We start from the raw sequence: 24,164 nt of genomic DNA on the forward strand, positions 1-24,164 counted from the left end.
CACCTCTTCGCTGGCATCGCTGACTTTGAAAGGCGGAATGTGAGGGGTTGAAGTGGGACCCAGGTGGGGGAGTACCTGGCAGGGAGGGCTTGTGTGTTACCTGGGTGGGGACTCAGAACTGATGGGGGTATCTTAGCCAGCAGGACTGCAGGGACACCAGGTACAAGAAATTGAAGCAGGGTAGATCCTGCTGCCTCTCAGGATGGCTTGGGGGGACCTATGGTGCTTGGGACAGGCACTGAGCCTTGTGTGCACCTTGTGTGCCACCCCAGGCCTCCGGAGCAGGGCAGGGCCCTTGGCCCAGCCCATCCAGATTCGAGAAAAACTGTTCTAGAGCCAAGTGTAACGAAGCCTCCCTCTCTACACCTGCCCGCCCAGGCAGGACAAGAAGGGCCTTTTAGTGCTGCCCGCCTGGGGGGCCTGGGGTGGGCCATGCCAGGTGGGCCAGGCGGCTGTCGATGACGGCAGGAGGGGAGTGGGGTGCGTGTGGAGCTCGCGGAGGAAGTGTATAGGCTGTGTCTGGGAACTGGGCGTGCTGCCCAGGAGGGGCGGGCAGGGGAGGGGGAGTTGTAAATAGTCCTGACATCCACACTTACTGGCGCACACAGATGTGGGCAAACACACATGCACATGGCCACTCTCACAGACCTGGATGAGCATGGCTACTGCCTCTGTCTCCAAGTCCCCTACCTTAAAGATCTGGGCCAGTGGCGCTTGCGGGGAAGGAAGTGAGCACAGGATGGGGACGGGGTGCCACCCTGAGCTGTGTCTTCTATTCAAGGCCAGGAGAAAATGAACAAGGGGCCTGTGGGTCTGGGACTGGAGACTGGCCCCTCCCTGGTCCCTCTGCTCCTTCACTGCCTTTCTCCCTGACTCCTGCCCCATCCAGCTCTCCTCTTGCCTCCAACATGCCCTCCGCCCCAGCATATGTCAGTTCAATAGAGCCTTCCAGAGTTAAGACTCTTCCTCCAGCTGCAGGCCTAGAGCAGGTTTCAGATTTACTGTATTACCATTCCTACTGAGTTTGTATGAGGAATTTTTGAATGAACTGAATTTGTATGAACAATTTTGTACTTGGCTCCTCCACGGGGCAAGAGTTTCTAGCTCTCTCTGCTTCTCAGGAGGGTCTGTAACTCCAAACAGGAGAGGACAGAGCTGTCTTATTGCAGCGCTCGCACCAGAGGTACGAGCTGGGTGTCCCATGTCCCAGGGTGGGCACTAACCATGTTAGTCAGTCCGGCAGCCCCACAGCAGCCCTGCAGGTCAGGAAACAGTCACTGCAGCCTCAACCTCCCAGGCTCAAGCGATCTCCCCACCTCAGCCTCCTGAGTAGCTGGGACTTCAGGCATGTGCCACCACACCAGAGTAATTATTTTTTGTAGAGACGAGGTCTCACTATGTTGCCCAGGCCGGTCTCGAACTCCTGGGCTCAAGCAAACCTCCCACCTGGGCCTCCCAAAGTGCTGGGATTACAGGTGTGAGCCACCATACCTGTCCAACATTCCCATTTTACAGATGACGAAACTGAGGCTCAGAGAAAAGCAGGGACTGCCTCAGGTCTCTCTTTGGGCACACAGGCTATGGTGTTCTCACTCACCCCAACAGCAGCGAGCTTCCCCACATCAGGCCAGGGGGACAGCCACCCACCAGTGGGCTCAGGCCCCAGCAGGGGAAAGAGAGAGGTCTGCAGGGACAGACAGCTCCCTGAGGACTCCAGATGTTTGTTCCTGTCTCCCCATCCCCCACCAGCCAGCATTCTCTCCCTCTCCAAACCCTCCCCACTTTCTCACAGCCTAAGCAAATCCCCTTCAAAAAACCCTCTCCCCCCAAAGCTAGGGTTGCCAATGAAGCCACGTTTGTCTCTGATGTAGGGTGATAGCTGTAGGGCTGCCGTCAAGGTGGCCTGGTGGCAGGGGTGGGCCTCGTCAGGGACAGTGCCTGTCCTGTTGAGCATTCCTGCCTCTTGCTCAGCTCCTTCCCAGGCCCAGGCCGGCTCTGCCAGCCCTGGCATGCGTTAGCCAGGCCTCCAGCCATCGCTCCTGCTTCAACACTTCAGTGTGTGGCTCTCTCCCGCAGCCTAAGGTTGAGGTGTGTCAATGATGCTGCCTCCCTTTCCGGAACTTACTGCAGAAACCCCTGACCCCAGACCTGCCCCCCATGGATCCTGGGGAAACCCGGCCTCAGACAGAGGAGCCTGCTTGTTCAGATCACACAGTGAGTCCTCAGCAGATTAGGGGGAGGGCTCCCTACTCTTAGGCCCTGGTTTGGGGGGTAGCTTCACCCTCAGGACCAGCAGCTCCCTGGAAGCACACATCCCACCTGCTTTGCTCAGGGGTCTCCCCCATTGTAGGGCTCACAGCCTGGCCCCCAGAGGGGTGTAGACATCACTGAGCCAACCAGGGATTTTCCGACTGTGCTCCAGGCGCACCCCAGGGCTCTCCAGCTGAGCCGGCCCGGAGGCAGCTGAGCTTGGGAATATGGGACACCTGCCCCACCCTGATTCACGCAGAGCCGCTCCACAAACCTGTTTATAGATTGGGTTCCATGAAGATTGGTACTAAGGGCCCTTGGAAGATGTCCTTCCCCAAGTCTGGGAGCCTGGAGGCCGGGAGCAGAAGGCGGTCCCAGCTTCCTCACAGCAGGCCTGGGGCTGTGTGGCCTCTCCTGCCCCAGCTTCCCACTCCTGCCCGCTGCCTGCTGGCCCTCATTCCACACTGGCTGAGTGTCCCTTATCTGAAACGTTGGGGACCTGAAGTGTTTCAGATTTCGGAATTTTTTTTTTGGCTTTTGGAATATTCGCTTATATATAATGAGATATTTTGAAGATGAGACCCAAATCTAAACATGAAATTGATTTATGCTTCATATACACCTTATACACATAGGCTGAAGGTAACTTTATAGATTTTTTTAAAGAATTTTGTTAAGTTCTTTAATTTAACAGAATTTTGTTAAGTTCTCTCACCTGAGAGAAATTTATGTTAAGTTCTTACGCATGGAGGCCAGGCGCGGTGGTTCATGCCTGTAATCCCAGCACTTTGGGAGGCTGAGGCAGGCAGGTCACCTGAGCTCAGGAGTTCGAGACCAGCCTGGCCAACATGGTGAAACCTGTCTCTACTAAAAATACAAAAATTAGCTGGGCATGCTGGCAACGCCTGTAATCCCAGCTACTCAGGAGACTGAGGCATGAGAATCGCCTGAACCTGGGAGGCAGATGTTGCAGTGAGCTAAGATCGCATCACTGCACTCCAGCCTGGGCGATAGAGTGAGTGAGGGTTCATCTTAAAAAAAAAAAAAAAGAAGTTCTTATGTGTTGGGATTTTCCACTGGTGGCATCCTATTGGCACTCAAAAATTTTGGATTTAGGGGCATTTGGATTTTGAATTTTCAGATTAGGGATGCTCAACTGTGCTGTGCTATGTCCTTCTTTCCCCAAATATATCATCCTCCCTGGTCAAGGTGATCCTGTGTCCCACGGACTGGCTGATCAGATAGAACTAGGCCATCAGATAATAATCCACAACCGCTGGTACCCTTCCACTTCTGCTCAAGCTGCTCCATGAAACCGGGCTTTCCTTTTCCCCCATCCTCCAAGGCTCAGCTCCAGTATCACCACCACCAGGAGCCTGTTCTAACCACAGATGGCTCTGAGACCCATGACCTGGACAGCCCCTCTCCTGCGGCCCTGCCCTCCATCTCTGTGGGGTTACAGGCCTTTCTTCCCCTACCCTCACCTGGCCTCTGTGCCTGGTCCATGACCTTCTTCAGCCTGACACCCAGTAAGTGCACATGCGTGTGTGCGCACACACACACTCACACACATACACATTCACATACACATACATACACTCACACATACATACATACACTCACACACACACACACATTCACACACACACACATACACACTCACACATACACTCACATACACTCACATACTCTCACACTCACACACACACACAGTGTTGCTCAGCAGGCAAGGAGTGTCCCTCCCCTGAGCCAGCAGCCCCAGGGAAAACCCCCTCAGCGCAGGCCCTCTGGCCTGGGCCAGTCCACTCTCTGGGGAGTCCGAGCAGGTTGGGGAGAAGAGACCAACTTCCATTCCCACCTAAGAGCAGCCCCTTCCCCCACCCACATTTCAGGGAGGGGCAGCTATAAATACCAGTGGGACGAGGACACTGATTCCCACGACACCCACTTCTCCCTGCCCCTTCCCTGTGCACAGTGGCTGGGGCCAGACCAGCTCTCCTGCAGCTGGAGGCCAGCCAGGCAGGCCTGAGGCCTAGCCACACACACACACACACACACACACACACACACAGACACAGAGACACAGACACACACACACACGCACACACACACAGAGACACACACACATACACACACAGACACACACAGAGACACAGACACACACAGACACAACACACACACAGAGACACACAGACACACACACGCACACAGACACATGCAAATACGCACACAGACACACACACAGACATACACACAGACACACGCACAGACACACAGACATACAGACACACATGCGCACACAGACATACACACAGACACACACGTGCACACAGACACAGACACAGACACAGACACACACACGCACACAGACACACAGAGACACAGACATGCACATACACAGATACACACAGACACACATGCACACACACATGCAGAGACGCACACACACATGCAGAGACACACACATACACACAGACACAGACACACATATGCACACAGACACAGATACACACAGACACACACACAGATACACACACAGACATACACACACATATGCACACAGACACAGACACAGATACACACACACACACACACACACACACACACACACTTACTTCCCATCCTGGTCAAGGAAGGAGCAAATCACCCTTTTTGGGAGTCTGCGAGCAGCTGAGAGGCAGCCCCTTCCCTGCCCCTCAGGCCCCACCTCTCCCTCCTCTGAGTCCTGAGCTGTGGGAACCCACACAGGGAAGCGGGAGGCCAGGCACACAGTGGTGAAACACGGTGTTAGAGAGCTCAGGTTGAATTCCAGCCCTAACACTCCATGCGTGACCTTGGGCAAGTGACTGTTTTTCTGAGCCTCAGTTTTCTCCTCTCTAAAATAGGGTTAAATAATTTCGACCTCTTACGTCGAGGATTACGTGTGAGGATTAAGCAAGACACTGCCTGGAATCAATGCTCGGTGGATGTCTGCTCCTGAGGCTGCAGTCACTCTGCTATTAGCATCTTCTTCCCAGGGTGGAGTGGCCTGGTGACATGGGGACTTCTACTTAGGAGTCTTTCAGGAAGATTCCGAGGCAAAGGCTTAGAGGAAGTGGCCCCGTGAGTCTGTGTGGGACCAAGTGACGTGGAAAAGGAGAGGTGGGCTCTGGAGAGGGTATCAGCCAGCGGCTGCCTGCCAGCCCAGGACCCTTCAGAAGGTGGGAGGGGGTGGGGGTCTGCATCTGTCTGGCTAACTGGGCTGAGGCCCACACCCCTCTCCCAGTGCTAGAAGAAGCAGGGACAGCCCCTCCCTGGCCCTCCCCAGGGCCTGTTTCTCCCAAGCCTAACAGCCCCTAGCATGGGGCTCACTGGGCCAGAGCACAGCAAGAACCCCCTGTCCCCAGAGCAGGTGGGTGGGGAGAAGAGAATGAGTAGGCACCAGGACCTTTTATGGGACGAGGGACCCTAGAAGCCTGTCTTTTCCTTGCTCTCTACCAGCCCCTCACGAGTCCCTCTCTGGAGGTGGGGGCTGGAGGCCAGGGCCCAGGGACATGGGACAGCTCACCTGCCAGGGTCACCATGGGGCTGTTACCACCACTCATGATATAAGTGGTGGCTGCATCACGAGGAGCAGAAATCCGGACTGAGGGAGGGGACAGCCCTCTCCGCTCTGGGCTGCCAGGACCCCTCAGGGGTATGGGTGTATGTGTGAGCTCAGAGTAGGGGGAGGTGTGGGGAGGTGACTGCAGAGTGGGGTGCGCAGCTCGGGGCAGGGACACTGGAGGGACCTCGGATAAGGGCCGGCCCGTGCCTGAGCCCTCAGGCCAAGATCCCATTATGCAGGCCCCCACTGCCTTCACCCATGTAGAGGTGACTCTTCTCCACAGACCCCTGGACAGGGCCCGGCCAGGCCCCCCACCCACATGTGCTAACGGAATCCAGGTGGCTGCCCCTGGCCGAGGTTCCATCTCTGGGCATCTGGGGCCCATGTGCTTCTGGCCACCCATCTGGAGCCTGGCTGAGCCCCTCCAGGGGTGGGTATTCAGATGGGGGCTGTCCCTCCAACCGTGGACAGCCCTGGGGCCGGGGAGATATTGTAGAGACCTGAGCCAGCTGGCTGATGGTGCCACAGCCCTTGGGCTACCTGGCCCTGCTGTGTGGCCTTGGGGAGACCCCTGGCCCTATCTGGGCCTCTGGGTGGAATCTTCAGTCTCCTAGGTCGGCTCTAAATTCTGAGCTTGAGCCTCTTGGGAACAGGACAGGGGGCTCTGCCTCTATCTAGAGAGAGCCAGCTGCTTGTCCTGGGCCAAGCAACAAGGCAGGCTAGGCCTGGAATGGGGCTGAGAAGCAGCCCAGCCTGCCAGGACTCCCTGGCATTGGAAAGCCACTTTCCTAAGTTGGCATGGAGCCCTGGGGCTCCCCCCGGGATGAGAGCAGCAGCTCCTCTCCACCCCCGGTTCCCATCTTCCACCCCCTGGCCCCAGCCCCAGCCTCGCCCTGCCAAAAATAAACCCAGACCACCCCATATTGTGCCAGCCAGACCCACCCAGCCCCTCCAGAGCCAATTGAGTCACCACTCAGAGCTACTCCTTTTTTAACTGTCTGAGTCACTGCTTGTGGCTCCATGACACATGCCCCAGGCTACAGTTACCCCACAGCCCCCTACAAGCGCAGCCAAGGGAGGGGTCTGCGTAGAGGCTGGCAGCAGGTGTGAGTCCAGGCCATAGCCTTAGCTTGTGAGCCCTCCAGGCCTAGGGAACCCACTCCATAGCAAGGCAGAGACCAGACCTGTCCCTCAAGGTCCTGGCCGTGCCCAAGACAGCCCTTAGGGATCTTGGTGACAAGGTCAATCTGGGCTCTGTCCCACCACATCGTGTTGCCTCCAACAGGCCTGGGCCTTCCCCATGGAGACTGCCGGGAATGGAGGGTCTCCAACCCCTAGACCCCGGAGGCTGGGGGTGGGCGAGGCCACAGAGACGCCTGCTTCCTCCCTCCTCACCGGCTCCACCCGGACGCTGACCACGCTGCCTGGAGCACCATGAAGACTTTCTATGGGACGGAAGCCACACTTCAGTCTCCCCTCACGGCTTCTGTCTGCCCCTGCTCAGGGTCAACCAGGCTGCAGAGCACCCCCCATCTCTCAGTCCATCCCCCCATCCTGCTCTCTCCATCTCTCTGTCCCTTCCCACCCCTGGCTCTGGTTCCTCCATCTCTTTCTGTCTGTCTTTCTTACCCTGTCTCTCTGTCTGTCTGCCCATCTCTCCAGTCCTGCTCTGTTCTCCTTCCCTTCTCCTTTACCCGGTTCCGTGGCAGTCAGAAGTGCTCCCTGCCACCAGCACCCCACCCCTCCCCAGGGCCCTCTCTGCCTTCTCAGTAGACATAACAGACCCTCACCTCCTCCCATTCCCACAAGGGACTCTGGGCCCCAGGGACCAATGCTGAGAAATGTTCCGCCCTCCTCACCAGGTCCTCCCCTGCCCCAAAGTGCAGGCTACATCCTGTCCCAGGGAGTGTCAGGATCCCACAGGCACTTCCTTGGGGGTTGAGAAAGGCGGGCAGGGGGACCTGGGAATGGCCCCACCTCCCAGTCCATGCCAGAGCAGGGGCCTGTAAGCCTCAAACCCCATCCGTCTCCTGTCTGTGGCTGTGGCCTCTGGCTACAAATAGGGGCTCGGATTCTATTTTCTTTAAAAACAAGCACCAGACTCTGTCACCACAGGCCCAGAAAAGCAGTTTCTGGCTGGGGCAGTCCCTCAAGCCCTCCCAGGCCATTGTGTCCAGTCCCCTGCCTCTGAGCCCTGGGTCCCTGGAGGGCAGAGGAGGCCTGGAAAGAAGCCCGGAGGTAAGACAAGGTAGGGAGGGCTGGGGCGAGCTCCCAGAGGCAGCCCCTCCCACTGGGCCCATGGCCCTCATTCCCTGGTGGGCCCCTCCCTCCTTTCCTCCCACCTCCTGTCCCCAAGCAAGGTCAGTCTTGTCCCCAAGGCTCACAGTGTAAATGGAGAGAGGTGACAACAGCACAGCCCCCTGGGCCGCAGCAAGTGTCTTTGCACCCCAAGGACAAAGAAGGCGCTTTGGGCTTTTTTCCTGAAAGAGCATGAGGACACTTCACAGGCGGACAGGAGAGAAGAGCTGGCCCAGCAGCAGGCCCAGCCTGAGCAAAGGCAGCAGTCGGGCCCTGCTAGGTGTGCGTGGAGTCAGTGCAGGGTCTAGTGAGGTGGAGGCGTGGAGTGTCCTTGGAAGACAGCAGGAGACCCTGCAGGCAGAGTCGAGGGCACCCTGGCCTTCAGTGCCACCCAGGGGTGGGGGCCTGACCCTGGCGCAGTGGGAGCCACCAAAGGCAAGGGAGGCTGAGGGAGCAGCTTTCAGTTTGGGTTAACTGGGGCTGCTATTAGCAAAGGGAGGCAGGAGATTGATTAAGCCAGACCAAGGACGGTGGCCAGCTGCCTTATGGATGGACCAGGGAGCAAGAGAGGGAGATGAATTTGAAGGAGAATTTGGGGGCTGGATGGATGGAACCTGAGTATTAATCAGCAGTGGCTGTGGGGAGGGAGCAGGAGGAGAGTCCAGCGTGACCCTCAGATGCCTACTCAGCAACAGGTGGACAGTCGGGCCTTCATGGGGCTGGCGAGCTGGCTGTAGGGGAGAGGACACTGAGTCCTCCTTGCTTTGGGTGGGGTTGGGCTTGGGGGTTCCTATGGGTGTTCCTGGCTTGGACATCTGAGGGACACTGGCAGTGGGCCCAGAGCCCTGGAGAGTTGGTGCCAGTGAGAGAGACATGGTGCATTAGCAGAGGCTGGGCCTGAGGCTGGGAGAGACAAGGAGGGCCAGAAGGAGTGTGGTGGCGGTGGGCGCAGCTCCAGGGGGGCCCACAGGCTGCAGGCTTCCAGGCAGTTGGCAGGTGGGGGTGCTAGGCAGGAACCTCTTCCAGGAGGAGCCAGGCCTGCCCAGGAAGAGAGGTCTTGGTCTCGGGATCTCTGATGGGCCTGGGTAGCCCAGAGGTTCACTAGCAAGGACACTGAGGTTTCCTGGTACACCCCCCGGCAACGCCCTCCTGCTGGAGTACCGCCAGTGCCGGGGCTTGCTGTGGTGGGACAGCTCTGCCTGACAGAAAACCCCTCACGCGGGGCAAACGCCACCTCATTGGATCCTTTCGTTCCCTTAGATGCTGACGTCACCTCCCTCATCACAGGTCCATGGGCCTCCTGGCTGCACAGACGCCCTGGGCAGGAGATGTGGGCCCTGGTCCTGTCCTCAAGAGCTTCCAGTCTGGCCAGACCTGTGGCCATTTAGGCCAGAGATGGCTCTACTGTACCCATGGTAGTGGCCACACCTCTTGCCAGTCTGCTGGGCTGGTCAGAGGCCAGATGTGTGTCGGTCCCTCTATCCAGGTCCCCTTTCACAGATGGGGACACTGAGGCCAGGGAAAGCATGGCTCTGAGCCCTGTGTGTGTGCTGGGGGTGTGAGCCCTGACCCAGGCATCTGCCCTGGATGTGGACTTCTGTCTGTGGGGTGAGCCCACCCTCTGCCCTGTATTCAGGCAGGGGAACTGAGGAGGAGGCATACAAGCTACTGTGCACAAGTTGTGCCACCAGATTTCAGGTCCAGGCAGCCGTCCAGACCCTCAGTCACCATTTCCTCTGTTCTTCCCCCATCCCAACTCACACACTCACTATCTCCAGATCCAGCCTGCCAAGCTGGGGAAGCCCTGAGACGCCGCCCCGACAACCCTGTCTTCGGCAGTTTCTGCTGCCAGAGCCGAGGGGAGACTCAGAGATGAGCCATGGGCTGCCTGGTCCTGGACACCACCCAGGAGAGAGCCTGGCCCTCAGCCTCCTGGGGCAGCTCCCACCCAGACCCCCTGCCTCTCCACCCTCCTCCCAGACCTCCAAGTCCCCAGTGGGCAGGGCTGGCACTTATCACTGGCTTCTGGACTTAGTCATCCCCCGCCAGCCCCTGCAGAAGGGCCCTCCCTATTCGGCCAGCCCCAGAGCCACAGAGGCGGGGCTGCCAAACTGCCCAAGGAGAGCAGATGCTTCCCTCCCCTCCTCGCTGCCCCCTCCACCCGGCCCTGACAGAAGAGCCCCAGGGGACAAGAAGGGAAAGAATATGTCTTCCCCAGGCTGGGGTCCAGCTCTCACACCCTCCTCCCACTGGGGCCATTGGCAGATGCTCCACTTCCGATTGACAGGCAGCAAGCAAACCCACCACGCCTCTCTCGGCGCACACACGGTGCATGTGCCCTGCTGACACCCACAGCCCCTAGCTCTGGAGCCACACCCGCAGGAGCTTAAGTCCCAGCCCTGCCGCTGCTCCACAGGCTAGCACGGAGGACTGCCCTCTCTGAGCCTCAGTTTCCTCACCTGTAACGTGGGAGATGCCTCCCAGGAGCCTGCTGGGCCTGGGGGGCTGCGCAGCACCAAGTGAGGGTCCTTCACTCTTCTCTTCCCTGCCAGAAACCCCACCCCAGCCTGGGTCCACTGAGTGAGGGTCCCAGGTCCGCTAGGGCCAGGAAAGTGGGGGAAAGGAGGGTATGGAAGGGGCCTGGAAACCCACCCATCTCCCTGTACAAGAGGGAAAATTATAAGGCAGGGAAAAGCCTCTTGGAACCGCTCCCCACCGCAGCCACCCCACCCTCCTCGCCTGAGGCCTGGGGAGCAGCAAGGCTCCCACAAAGACACCATTGAGGCCCCGCTTCCTCCTCCCCCAGCCCAGCCCTCCCACTTCCTCCTCCCCCGGCCCAGCCCTCCCGCCTGGGTGGACTCTGGGCTGCTTCTTCCCTCAAAACCTCTCATTTCCCCTCCTGCTTCCTCTGTGCTCCACAAGGCCCCAGGGTTGGGACATGTGGCTGGGAGCCCAGGGCGCAGCCCCTATCAGCCTCTGTGGACCAAGCTCAGCTTCTCCCACCCCACCTGCCCCTGCTTCCACTCATCTTCCAGATGGGTTCCCTCAACTGGAAATGTTCCCCAACACATGCCCCTCTACATGGGTGACTCAAAGCGCTTGGTTAGAGGATGGTAGCTGAGGCTAGTGACCAGGGTCAGGGCCCAGCCAATAGCTGAGGAAACTGTTTTCCTCCCTGGTCTCCTTGGCCTTGCAAGAGACCGGAAAGGCAACTAAACAGAAGGTCAGCTGACCTGAGTGTGCGTCTCTTGGCTCAAGAGTTCTTGGGGCAAGGAGGGATGGGGCTGCCCTGACCCTGGCAGAGGTCTCTGCAGCATTTAGATGTGGAGGCAGTCACCTGAGCAGGTGCCTGGCACTCCAGCGCCCCACTGGGATAAAGCAGTGTCTCCTGAGAGGACAGCTGCTGTTGTAAGCTCCATGGGATTTGGAACTAACCTACTGTTTTGTTTTGTTTTGTTTTGTTTTGTTTGCAACAGAGTCTCGCTTTGTCTCCCAGGCTGGAGTGCAGTGGTGCCATCTCGGGTCACTGCAACCTCTGCCTTCTTGGTTCAAGTGATTCTCCTGTCTCAGCCTCCCAAGGAGCTGGGATTACAGGTGTGTTCCACCATGCCCAGCTAATTTTTGTATTTTTAGTACAGACAGGGTTTTGCGATGTTGGCCAGGCTGGTCTCGAACTCCAGACCTCAGGTGTCCGCCTGCCTCAGCCTCCCAAAGTGCTGGGATTACAGGCATAAGCCACCACGCCTGGCCTGGAACTAACCTACTGTTGTCTGCATTTCAGTAGCTCACGGGACAGGAGAGGAGCAGGCAGTCTGTGGGCCGCGGGGATGGCCCTGGGTGGTGGAATCCCAGTCTGGAAGCAGCCAGGAAGAGTGGCTAAAGAGCAGTGAGCCCTGTGGGGTCTGCAGGTGTGTGAGCGTCTCCCAGGCAGCCCACCCTGGCCAGTGATGAGCCATCTAGCCTGGGCCCTGGTGACCCCAGTGTCATCACTGGGCAGGTCGCTCCCCTTAGTCTGACCTTAAGTCTCTCCTGTAACCTACCCCCTTGTTACCCTCAGAGTAACAGGGTTGGGGGAAGGTGATAGCTCAGTGTGGGTGGCTGAGCCTTGGGGGTTCTGCTGGGAGGAGGTTTGAGAGGGGCTCGCCCCTGAGTAGGCACACCAGACAGCTTCTCCCTTGCCTGAGGAGCCCAGGGAGACCAATGTGCTGGGGAGGGGAGCCCCAGTTATGGCTCAGTATCCAGGGCCCACAGCGGGACCAGACCAGGGACCCAGTGCACCCCCTCCTCGCCTGCCTTGCCGCCACACACGTGTGTACACGTGACACTGACCCACACTCCCGCACACACTCGCCCATGCCCTGCCTGCTGGGTTGGAAGTAGATTGTTGGAAGTAAAATCGAGGAGTCCCTTGGAGGTGCAAGGGGAGGGGAACTGACCTGAGGTCTAGAGGGCCAGGTGACCTCAGGGAGGGTCCTTGGCTGGGGAAGCGCACCTGGCCCGTCCATGCTCTCACACAGCCGGCATTCAGCCCCGAGGTGGGCCACGACCCCACCCCCACCCCGCCACATACACACCCATGAGGGGAGACAGGCAGCCCTTCATCCCGGCCTTGGCCCTCCCAGAGCACCCCATCCCACAGCCCCCTCAGACTCCCTCACCCCTGCCTGCCTAGACCTGGAGCCAGGATCTCCCCCCATGGTGCCAAACCCCGAGGGGCGATGATGGAGAAGTCCGGCTTCGTCTTGGAGCAGAGCCCTCCCTCCCCAGCAGGCTGGCTGGCCGTCCCCTCCTCACTCCTGTGCACAGCAGCAGGCTTGCTGCCAACGTCCCGCCTTCTCTGTCTGCCTCGAGATTTCCTCCTCTATCCCCTTCCTCGGGCCTTGGTCTGTATGTGAATCCAGTCTTTATGGAGGAGGGCATCTTGATTTCTCCTTCTCGGTTTTAATAATTTTCTCCCATGTTAGCTGTCTTCTTCCATTCCCATCACTGTATTGCAGCTAAGGCCGGGCGAGCAGTCGAGCACAGCAGCTGCTGGCCCAGGTGCTAAGCCTCACTGCCCGGGGCGGCGGGAGTGCGGGGCCGCCGAGCCCACGCCCACCCGGAACTTGCGCTGGCCCGCAAGCACCGCGCGCAGCCCCGGTTCCCGCCCGCGCCTCTCCCTGCACACCTCCCGGCAAGCTGAGGGAGCCGGCTCCGGCCTTGGCCAGCCCAGAAAGGGGCTCCCACAGTGCAGCCGTGGGCTGAAGGGCTCCTCAAGCGCGGCCAGAGTGGGCGCCAAGGCCGAGGAGGCGCCGAGAGCGAGTGAGGGCTGTGAGAGCTGCCAGCAGGCTGTCACCTCTCACTGGGACCCGGGCAGTGCTCAGAGGCAGCACCATACAGCAGAACCATGAGGGTGCGCCAGCATGGACCCCTTTCTGCAACCCACCCGTCCCTCTTTGCGGCACCGCGCCTCCTCCAGGCAAGTGTCTGAGCCTTGACCACAGCTCCCTCTCTCACACAGCTTCCTTCTTCGGTGAGAACCACCTGGAGGTGCCTGTGGCTACGGCTCTGACCGACATAGACCTACAGCTGCGGTTCTCCACGTCCCAGCCCGAAGCCCTCCTTCTCCTGGCAGCAGGCCCAGCTGACCACCTCCTGCTGCAGCTCTACTCTGGACGCCTGCAGGTGAGTGACGTCCCCCTGAGATCTGGGCGGGATTCGGGGTGGGATTCCTTCTCTAGCTTTGAATGAACCCCAGCTGGCTGTGTGACCTTGTGTAAATCACTTTTATCTCAGGGTCTTAAGTTCTCCACTATGGGATGGGCAGCAGCAGCCCAGAAATGGTAAATCCTTCATGAACTGGCTCTGCCCACCGGCTCCCTCCAACCATGTTTCCCGCCACAACCCCTCGCTGGCCCTTTGTGCTCTGACCGCACTGAACTGCTTTCAGTTCCTGGCCATCGTACAGTCGCTTGCTGCCAGGCTCTTGATGCACACTCCTTCTGCCAGGTGCGTGTCTCTCCCGTTCCCTGCACATGCCTAACTCCAGCCTCTCCTTGAAGTCTCAGTGTGGGCATCCCCTCCTCCTGGGCTAGGCCCTTTTCTGGGCCCCCGCGACCCCTGTTCATCCCTGTGGCACTGGACCAATTTCTCTGCAGCACCACGGTCTGTCCACGACAGTAACAGCACCAGTACTGCCTCAGCTTCCTCATTTTTCCATTTCATCCTTCAAGACACCACAAGCTTTGTTAGCAAGGAGTCTTGTGGCTTTCTTGAGTCTTCCCCCAAGCCATGAAGAGTTTAAGAACCCAGGGTCTTATTCCAAATTTGTGCCAGGCTGGGTGCAGTGGCTCATGCCTATAATCCCGCCACTTTGGGAGGCCAAGGTGAGAAGATCACTTGAGCCTAGGAGTTCAAGGCTGGCCTGAGCCACACAATGAGACACCATCTCTATTTTTAAAAGAAAAAAAAACAACAACAAATTTGGGTCAGCCATCTCCTTCCACACCCCAGTGGGGAGAGGACTAGGGCTTGGTCAGTCTAGTGCTGTCATTGCATTCCCAGTTCCCTATTATTCCAGGGCTGAAATCTAGGTTCCAAGACAATATTTCTGGCACCTCTCACTCAAGGAGAGAGGAGGAAAATTTAAAAATATAGGTTGGATTTCTAGGAGAGCATCTTGCTGTATGTCAGTTCCTTGTGGGCAAGAACGACATCTGATTCACATCAGGGTCCTCAGAGCCCATCCAGGCCTGGCCCAGAGTTCCCTTGGTGAGTGTTTGGAGGATGAGTAAAGAGATGGCAGGATGGCAAGAGAAGCCCTTGTCCTAGGTTTTCCGCTCTGGGGCACCAAGAGTGGGGAACCCACTATGCTTTTATAAGGGAAATGATGGATTCCAAGTGCTGTCCCCCATCTCCCACTCCCCATCTCTCTTCAGGTCAGACTTGTCCTAAGCCAGGAGGAGCTGAGGCTGCAGACCCCAGCGGAGATGCTGCTGCGTGACTCCGTCCCCCACACTACGGTGCTGACTGTCGTAGAGGGCTGGGCCACATTGTCAGTCGATGGGTTTCTGAACGCCTCCTCTGCAGTACCAGGAGCACCCCTAGAGGTCCCCTATGGGCTCTTTGTTGGGGGCACTGGGAGCTTTGGCCTGCCCTACCTGAGGGGAACCAGCCGACCCCTGAGGGGTTGCCTCCATGTGGCCACCCTCAATGGCCGCAGCCTCCTCCAGCCTCTGACCCCCGATGTGCATGAGGGCTGCGCTGAAGAGTTTTCTGCCGGTGATGATGTGGCCCTGGGCTTCTCTGGGCCGCACTCTCTGGCTGCCTTTCCTGCCTGGGGCACTCAGGATGAAGGAACCCTAGAGTTTACACTCACCACACAGAGCCAGCAGGCACCCTTGGCCTTCCAGGCAGGGGGCCGGCGTGGGGACTTCATCTATGTGGACATATTTGAGGGCCACCTGCGGGCCGTGGTGGAGAAGGGCCAGGGTACCGTATTGCTCCACAACAGTGTGCCTGTGGCCGATGGGCAGCCCCATGAGGTCAGTGTCCACATCAATGCTCACCGGCTGGAAACCTCTGTGGACCAGTACCCCATGCATACTTCAAACCGAGGAGTCCTCAGCTACCCGGTGCCACGTGGCAGTCCCCTTCTTGGAGGACTGGTTGCAGAGTCCTCTTGTCACCTCCAGGAACACCGCCTGGGCCTGACACCAGAGGCCACCAATGCCTCCCTGCTGGGCTGCATGGAAGACCTCAGAGTCAATGGCCAGAGGCGGGGGCTGCGGGAAGCTTTGCTGACGCGCAACATGGCGGCTGGCTGCAGGCTGGAGGAGGAGGAGTATGAGGACGATGCCTATAGCCATTATGAAGCTTTCTCCACCCTGGCCCCCGAGGCTTGGCCAGCCATGGAGCTGCCTGAGCCATGCATGCCTGAGCCAGGGCTGCCTCCTGTCTTTGCCAATTTCACCCAGCTGCTGACTATCAGCCCACTGGTGGTGGCCAAGGGGGGCACAGTCTGGCTTGAGTGGTGGCACGTGCAGCCCATGCCGGACCTGATGGAGGCTGAGCTGCGCAAATCCCAGGTGCTGTTCAGCGTGACCTGAGGGGCACGCCACAGCGAGCTCGAGCTGGACATCCCGGGAGCCCAGGCACGAAAAATGTTCACCCTCCTGGATGTGGTGAACCGCAAGGCCCGCTTCATCCACGATGGCTCTGAGGACACTTCTGACCAGCTGATGCTGGAGGTGTCAGTGACAGCTCGGGTGTCCATGCCCTCATGCCTGCAGAGGGGCCAAACTTACCTCCTGCCCATCCAGGTCAACCCTGTCAATGACCCACCCCACATCATCTTTCCACATGGCAGCCTCATGGTGATCCTGGAACACGCACAGAAGCCACTGGGGCCTCAGATTTTCCAGGCCTATGACCCGGACTTTGCGTGTGAGGGCCTCACCTTCCAGGTCCTTGGCACCTCCTCTGGCCTCCCCATGGAGCGCCGAGACCAGCCTGGGGAGCCGGCGACCGAGTTCTCCTGCCAGGAGTTGGAGGCTGGCAGCCTAGTCTATGTCCACTGCGGTGGCCCTGCACAGGACTTGACATTCCAGGTCAGCGATGGACTGCAGGCCAGCCCCCTGGCCACACTGAAGGTGGTGGCCATCCTGCCGGCCATACAGATCCACCGCAGCACAGGGCTGCGCCTGGCCTAAGGCTCTGCCATGCCCATCTTGCCTGCCAACCTGTTGGTGGAGACCAATACCGTGGGGCAGGATGTGAGCGTGCTGTTCCGTGTCACTGGAGCCCTGCAGTTCGGGGAGCTGCAGAAGCAGGGAGCAGGAGGGGTGGAGGGTGCTGAGTAGTGGGTCACACAGGCGTTCCACCAGCAGGATGTGGAGCAGGGCCGCATGAGGTACCTGAGCACCGACCCACAGCACCACGCTGAGGACACCATGGAGAACCTGGCCCTGGAGGTGCAGGTGGGCCAGGAGATCCTGAGCAATCTGTCCTTCCCAGTGACCATCCAGAGAGCCACCGTGTGGATGCTGCGGCTGGAGCCACTGCACACTCAGAACACCCATCAGGAGGCTCTCACCACAGCCCATCTGGAGGCCACCCTGGAGGAGGCAGACCCAAGCCCCCCAACCTTCCATTATGAGATGATTCAGGCTCCCAGAAAAAGCAACCTTCAACTACAGGGCGTGAGGCTGTCAGATGGTCAGGGCTTCACCTAGGATGACGTACAGGCTGGCCGGGTGACCTATGGGGCCATGGCATGTGCCTTGGAGGCAGTCAAAGACACCTTCTGTTTCCATGTCACAGCTCCACCATTCCCCCTGCTCTGTACCCTCTCCATCCACATTGGTGATGACCCAGATGTGCCCATCCTCACCAATGTCCTCCCTCGTGGTGCCTGAGGGTGGTGAGGGTGTCCTCTCTGCTGACCACCTCTTTGTCAAGAGTCTCAACAGTGCCAGCTACCTCTATGAGGTCATGGAGCGGCCCCGCCATGGGAGGTTGGCTTGGCGTGGGACACAGGACAAGACCACTATGGTGACATCTTTCACCAATGGAGACCTGTTGCGTGGCTGGCTGGTCTACCAGCATGATGATTCTGAGACCGTGGAAGATGATATCCCATTTGTTGCTGCCCGCCAGGGTGAGAGCAGTGGTGACATGGCCTGGGAGGAGGTACGGGGTGTCTTTCGAGTGGCCATCCAGCCTGTGAATGACCACGCCCCCGTGCAGACCATCAGCCAGATCTTCCATGTGGCCCGGGGTGGGCGGCGGCTGCTGACTACAGACGACATGGCCTTCAGGGATGCTGACTTGGGCTTTGCTGATGCCCAGCTGGTGCTGACCCGCAAGGACCTCCCTTTGGCAGTATCATGGCCATGGATGAGCCCACGCGGCCCATCTACCGCTTCACCCAGGAGGACCTCAGGAAGAGGCGAGTACTGTTCATGCACTTGGGCTGATCATGGCTGGATCCAGCTGCAGGTGTCCGACGGGCAACACTAGGCCACTGCGCTGCTGGAGGTTCAGGCCTTGGAGCCCTACCTCTGTGTGGCCAACGGCTCCAGCCTTGTGGTCCCTCTAGGAGGCCAGGGCACCATCGACACAGCCGTGCTCCACTTGGACACCAACCTCGACATCCGCAATGGAGATGAGGTCCACTACCACGTCACAGCCGGCCCTCGCTGGGGACAGCTACTCCGGGCTGGTCAGCCAGCCACTGCCTTCTCCCAGCAGGACCTGCTGGATGGGGCCGTTCTCTACAGCCACAATGGCAGTCTCAGCCCCTGCAACACCCTGGTCTTCTCTGTGGAAATGGGGCCAGTGCACACGGATGCCACCCTACAAGTGACCATTGCCCTAGAGGGCCCACTGGCCCCACTGAAGCTGGCCCGGCACAAGAAGATCTACGTCTTCCAGGGAGAGGCAGCTGAGATCAGAAGGGACCAGCTGGAGGTGAGGAGCTGGAGGTGGTTAGCGGGGGTGTGGACCAGGTAGAGGGCCTTCCTCCCAGCCTCCATGCCAGGAACACATGTGACTTGGGCTGTGGCTGTGGTGGTCCCAGGTTACATGTGTGCACGTGCCTCAGATGTGCTCCTGTATGTGTTGTGCTCCCAGGAGTTTCTGGGGAGTTTGCTATACACTCATCCTCCTGGGAGTTGTGTGTGCCTCCAGAGGTCATGTCCACTCATGTCCATGACATGGCTGAGCATGCAGATTCCTGGACCCCACCAAGTCCTACTGAATCTCTGAAGTGGAGCCCGAGAATCTGCATTGCAGTCAGTTCTCTGGGAGGGCATCATGGGTCCTGAGCTTTAGGGATTGCTGGCCGTGGAGGCAGGCCACTACTCCTCAGACCCTTATGTCCCCCGCTCTTTTCTCAGAGCCCAGACCTGCATGGCTTCTGCCCACCCAGGAACCCCACAGAGCAGCCACGGGCCCTCCAGCAGGCTCACTGACTTGCCCTGTGACCTCAGGCCAGTCCTTGCCCGCTCTCGGCCTTACTCTCCTACACTGCTCATTTCGGAGACCCTTCTGGTCTGCATGTCTGGAGCTTGGGGCCGACAGCAAACCAGCAGATCTGGAGTCAGGAAGGCCTCGCGGGAGGAGGCAGCGTTTGGGCCGGGCTCTGAAGAGCACAGGCCGTTGGGGGCAGAGAATGGGGAGTGGTATTCCAGGCAGAAGGAACATTCCGGGCAAATGCATAGAACAAGAATGTGAGTTTGGGGGTGGTTTGGCCTCTTGTGGCTGGCCCATCAGGTGAGGGAGCCCGTGTGGCCTTTGGGGCGTGAGCTCTGTAGGGCTTGGGCTGAAGGCGGCTGTGCCTCCAGGAGGGGTGGGGCGGGGCGCCCTCTGATGGTCCTGGGTGGTAATAGCAGGGGCTGGGGAGGTGCTGCCTGCAAACCAGCCACAGGCCTGAACAGACCCTGAGCAGGGGGGCCTGCGTGTGTGCGTGTGCACACGCGCATGTGTACATGTGTGACTGCATCAGCATATGATGAACTCGTGTGTCTGTGTCACTGAGTCTAGGGATATGTGATTACGCACCTCCCTGAGGGAGTGCATCTCAAGCTGGGTGACCGACTCCCTGCAACTGTGTGTGGGGTGGGTATTAACATGTGACCAGCAGCCGGGGCAACCCAGTGAAACCCCATCTGTACACAAAAAGTTTAAAAATTAGCCAGGCACGGCCAGGCGCGGGTGCTCACACCTGTAATCCCAACACTCTGGGAGGCTGAGGTGGGCAGATCACAAGGTCAGGAGATCGAGACCATCCTGGCTAACACGATGAAACCCCATCTCTACTAAAAATACAGAAAATTAGCCGGGCCTGGTGGCACGTGCCTGTGATCACAGCTACTTGGGAGGCTGGGGTGGGAGGATCCCTTGAGCCTGGGAGGTTTAGGCTTCAGGGAACTGTGATCGCACCACTGCACTCCAGCCTGGGTGACAGAGTGAGACCCTGTCTCAAAAAACAAAAAATGTGACCAGCTGCATGTCTGGCTGCTGTGTGTGTGAACCCACGTGTGTGTTTGTGTGTCTAAATGAGCAGTGGTATCTAGAGGAATAAGTGGGGCAATATCAAGCCTGTTGTGGCTGCTTAGGACCACAATGGACCCCTCTGAGACCCCCTCTGTGGCCCCCTGTGAGTCCTCGTGACCTCTGTTAACCAGGCAGCCCAGGAGGCAGTGCCGCCGGCAGACATCATATTCTCAGTGAAGAGCCCACCGAGTGCCGGCCAACTGGTGATGGTGTCGCGTGGCGCCTTGGCAGATGAGCCACCCAGCCTGGACCCCGTGCAGAGCTTCTCCCAGGAGGCAGTGGACACAGGCAGAGTCCTGTACCTGCACTCCCACCCTGAGGCCTGGAGCGATGCCTTCTCGCTGGATGTGGCCTCAGGCCTGGGTGCACCCCTCGAGGGCATCCGTGTGGAGCTGGAGGTGCTGCCCACTGCCATCCCACTGGAGGCGCAAAACTTCAGCGTCCCTGAGGGTGGCAGCTTCACCCTGGCCCCTCCACTGCTCCGCGTCGCCGGGCCCTACTTCCCCACTCTCCCGGGCCTCGGCCTGCAGGTGCTGGAGCCACCCCGACATGGAGCCCTGCAGAAGGAGGACGGACCTCAAGCCAGGACCCTCAGCGCCTTCTCCTGGAGAGAGGTATGGCTGTGAGAGAGGCCCAGGGGCTGCAGCCCAGCTCTAGGGGCAGAGTGGAGGGAGCCCCGGGGACTCCTAGTCTGGGGGTTATACACAGAGAGGAGACAGGGAGTCACATTTCAGAAGCACCTATGCTTTAAATACCATATCTCTTTCCTTCCTCACAACTCCTCGGAGCCAGAACTTATGGTCCCCATTTTCCACCAATGGAAAATGAAGCCCTAAAAGAGTCAGTCTCCTCCTGGACCCAAAGGCAGGGCATGAAGGGTGCTGCTGGGGCCTGACTGCCAGCCCTGGGCCTGCCCCTAGGTGGAAGAGCAGCTGATCCGCTACGTGCACAACGGGAGCGAGACACTGACAGACAGTTTTGTCCTGATGGCTAACGCCTCCGAGATGGACCGCCAGAGCCATCCGGTGGCCTTCACTGTCACTCTCCTGCCTGTCAATGACCAACCCCCCATCCTCACCACAAACACAGGCCTGCAGGTAAGAGCATCCCTGGGACCACCCCCCATGTCTGCTTCGAGAAAGAGGCCAGCGTCCCCTACTTCCTGGCACAGAGCTCCCCCTCTCTGATCCTCAGTTTCCTCCTCTGCAAAATGGGGACACTGCCGCATGCCTCACGGGGTTGTTGGAAGGGGAGATGTGAGATGGTGCTGCAATAGAACACAGGTGGGTGGGAGGTTTTGTTATTGGACGTTTGCAAGGGCGGTAGGCAGACTTCTGAGCGGCCACGGGTGGCTCTGCTGTTCCTTCCTCAGTGGTTCAGGACCAGAACACCTGCCAGAATCACTTACAAGCCCTTAAGGGCAGGCCTCAGGGCAGAAGCTGTTCAGTTTCCCACCTTCACCCAGCAAGTGAAGGCTACGGCTTGGGTCCCCAAACTCCTGCACAAGGCTGTTCCATGCCCAGCAGGACAGTGCAGGGGAGGGCCTGGTGAACTTCACTCAGGCAGAGGTAAGGGCCCCACTCTGCAGGTAGAAGTTGAGGCCCAGACATGGGATGGAACTTCTCCATGGTTGCAAAAGTAGTTCTGGTGGAACAGAAAGGGCACGGCTTTACTAAGCCCACATGGCAGGGCTTTGAATGCCAGCTTCTGGGGTGCGTCCTTCCCGTCAGCAGGAGCCACTGAAGTTTCCACAGGAGGGCTGACTTGGGCTGTCTCTGACATGGGGTGCCGGGGGCGGGGGTGAGGGGGGGCCTTGGTGGTCTAGGATGTGCCCGTAGCGGGCGGCCTGGTGGTGCGGCAGCCGCAGAAGAGTGGGACACACTGCTCTGGAACCACAGGCCAGGACGGCTGTGTGGCAGCATGGCCACCAGGTGGTGCCATCCACCCGTGTTTGCTCTGGGAGCACAGTGCTGGGGTCCTGCCCCCCACGTTATGGCCCCTCCTGCCAGGGCTGGGCCTGAGGGCTCCCCGGGGCCGGGGGAGGAAGCCCAGGAATGCCAGAAGGCTCTGTTTTCTGGGCATGTGAGTCCCACTGCAGCTCTGCCCGCAAGTAATTGACCCAGCAAGACTGGTACCAGGACCTCAGGAACAGGAACCTGCTCCGCGTGCAAGTGGGAGGCCTGAAAAGGGGTCTCCTTTGCCCAACATGAGGAGGGCCCCTAACTGCTCTGGAAGCACCTGGGCCCATCCCAGCGCTGTTTCTGTGCTGCAGAACAGTGACAACCATCAGCCCCCCAACTCTCTGCACCACCCACCCCTCCCTCAGCTGGAAGGAGGGCCCGTTTCTAAAATCACCATTCCCACCTGTGCCCATCCCTGGCCAGGCACACACGGAGGCTCTGAAAGGAGACCCCTGCCCCACCACTGAGACAGATTAAGGAGCACTGTTGGTCAGCGTTGGGGGTTTCTGGGAGTGAGAACTTGGTGAGGGTAAGAGCTGGGGCCTTCCTGGGTAGGGGACATAAGCTGGCCCTGAGGGACGTGCAGGACTAGGGCAGATGGAGAGCAGGGAGGCTGGGCCTGGAGGGTGACCTTCCCTGGGGCCTTCCCTGGGGTGACAGGGAAGGTGAATGCGGGGGGACCCTTTGTGCAGGGGAGCCAGAGCGGCGCCAGCCTTGATGCCACCTGAGGGCCTGAGCCGCAGCAGGATTGGAGCCCTGGTGGCAGCCCAGGGCCGGGGAGGAAGCGGTGGGTGAGTGTGGCAAGGCAGAACCTTCACAGGCCTGTGTTCCCAGATGTGGGAGGGGGCCACTGCGCCCATCCCTGCAGAGGCTCTGAGGCACATGGACAGTGACTCTGGGTCCGAGGATCTGGTTTATACCATCGAGCAGCCCAGCAACGGGTGGGTAGTGCTGCGGGGTGTGCCAGGCACCGAGGTGCGCAGCTTCACACAGGCCCAGCTGAACGGCGGGCTTGTGCTGTTCTCACACAGAGGTGGGTGCTGAGGGCTGGGCCCTGGGTTCCTGCTGCCCACGGGAGTGCCGTGAGATGGGGAGCCAGCTCGGGCCAGCTGGACCCAATGCCCCTGTCCCAGGATCCCTGGATGGAGGCATCTACTTTGGCTTCTCTGATGACGAGCACACTTCTTCCGGACACTTCTTCTGACTGATGGCCCAGAAGCAAGTGTTCTTCTTGCTGGAGGGCAGCTGGACACTGACTGTCTGTCCAGGTGGGTGTGCTGATCATAGGTGTTCCTGGGTGCCGGCAGCTGGGGCGGAGCTGAGGGTGGCATGCCAGGGTCATGCTGCCTCTCTGCAAACACAGGCCTGGGCCTGGATCTCAAACGGTGATGGCCCCTTGTGCCTCTGGCAGGGTCCATCCAGCCACTCAGCAACCAGAGGCTCAGAGCCAGCTCCAGCGCAGGCACCGACCCCCCAGCTCCTGCTCTACAGTGTGGTCTCGGGCCCCCAGCTGGGCCGGCTGTTCTCACCCAGCAGGGCAGCACAGGGGAAGCCCTGGTGAACTTCACTCAGGCAGAGGTAAGGGCCCCACTCTGCAGCCACCACTCAGACGCCACCAGCCTCAGGTGGCCGCTATGCCATGGACATCATGTGGACATGGGTGCCAGCTCCAGCATCGCTGGCAGCAGACACCCCCAGGCTTGCCATAGACCAGGCCCTGGTATCCTGCCCTCCAGGAGCTGCCACACTGGCAGGGCAAGTTCATGTTCCCAGAAGGAGGGAGAAGGATGCAGGAAGTTAGGGATACCGGGCCCTAGAGCAGGGCTGTGGTTTTGGGGTGTGGCTTCCAGATGGAAGCTACAGCCAGACCTGAGGGTCTGGAGAGGGGGCACCATGTGGGGGCACTAGTGGCACCCCAGTAGCTGGCGAGGGGTAGTGCTTGGTGGGGGATGGAGTTGGAAGTGGAGCAGTTGCTGGGCCTGTGGGCAGAGGTGTGAGCCTGGGACTCAGGTCAGGTGCCAGCCAGAGGCAGA

General features: G+C 59.3%; 1 protein-coding gene across 1 annotated transcript; it reads left to right on the forward strand.

The window, feature by feature from the left end:
* The first annotated feature begins 12,855 nt into the window (after positions 1–12,855).
* LOC129013871 (chondroitin sulfate proteoglycan 4-like) lies at positions 12,856–23,948 on the forward strand. The gene is given in 14 exon segments (XM_054450592.1): positions 12,856–13,021; positions 13,635–13,798; positions 15,052–17,514; positions 17,516–17,984; positions 17,987–18,086; positions 18,088–18,583; positions 20,302–20,784; positions 21,091–21,267; positions 22,966–23,164; positions 23,265–23,399; positions 23,543–23,601; positions 23,603–23,654; positions 23,657–23,709; positions 23,868–23,948. Coding segments are annotated over 14 exon segments (5,097 nt in total).
* The last annotated feature ends 216 nt before the right edge of the window (positions 23,949–24,164 follow it).

This window comes from Pongo pygmaeus, chromosome 16, assembly GCF_028885625.2.
Source record: "Pongo pygmaeus isolate AG05252 chromosome 16, NHGRI_mPonPyg2-v2.0_pri, whole genome shotgun sequence".
Taxonomy (NCBI): domain Eukaryota; kingdom Metazoa; phylum Chordata; class Mammalia; order Primates; family Hominidae; genus Pongo; species Pongo pygmaeus.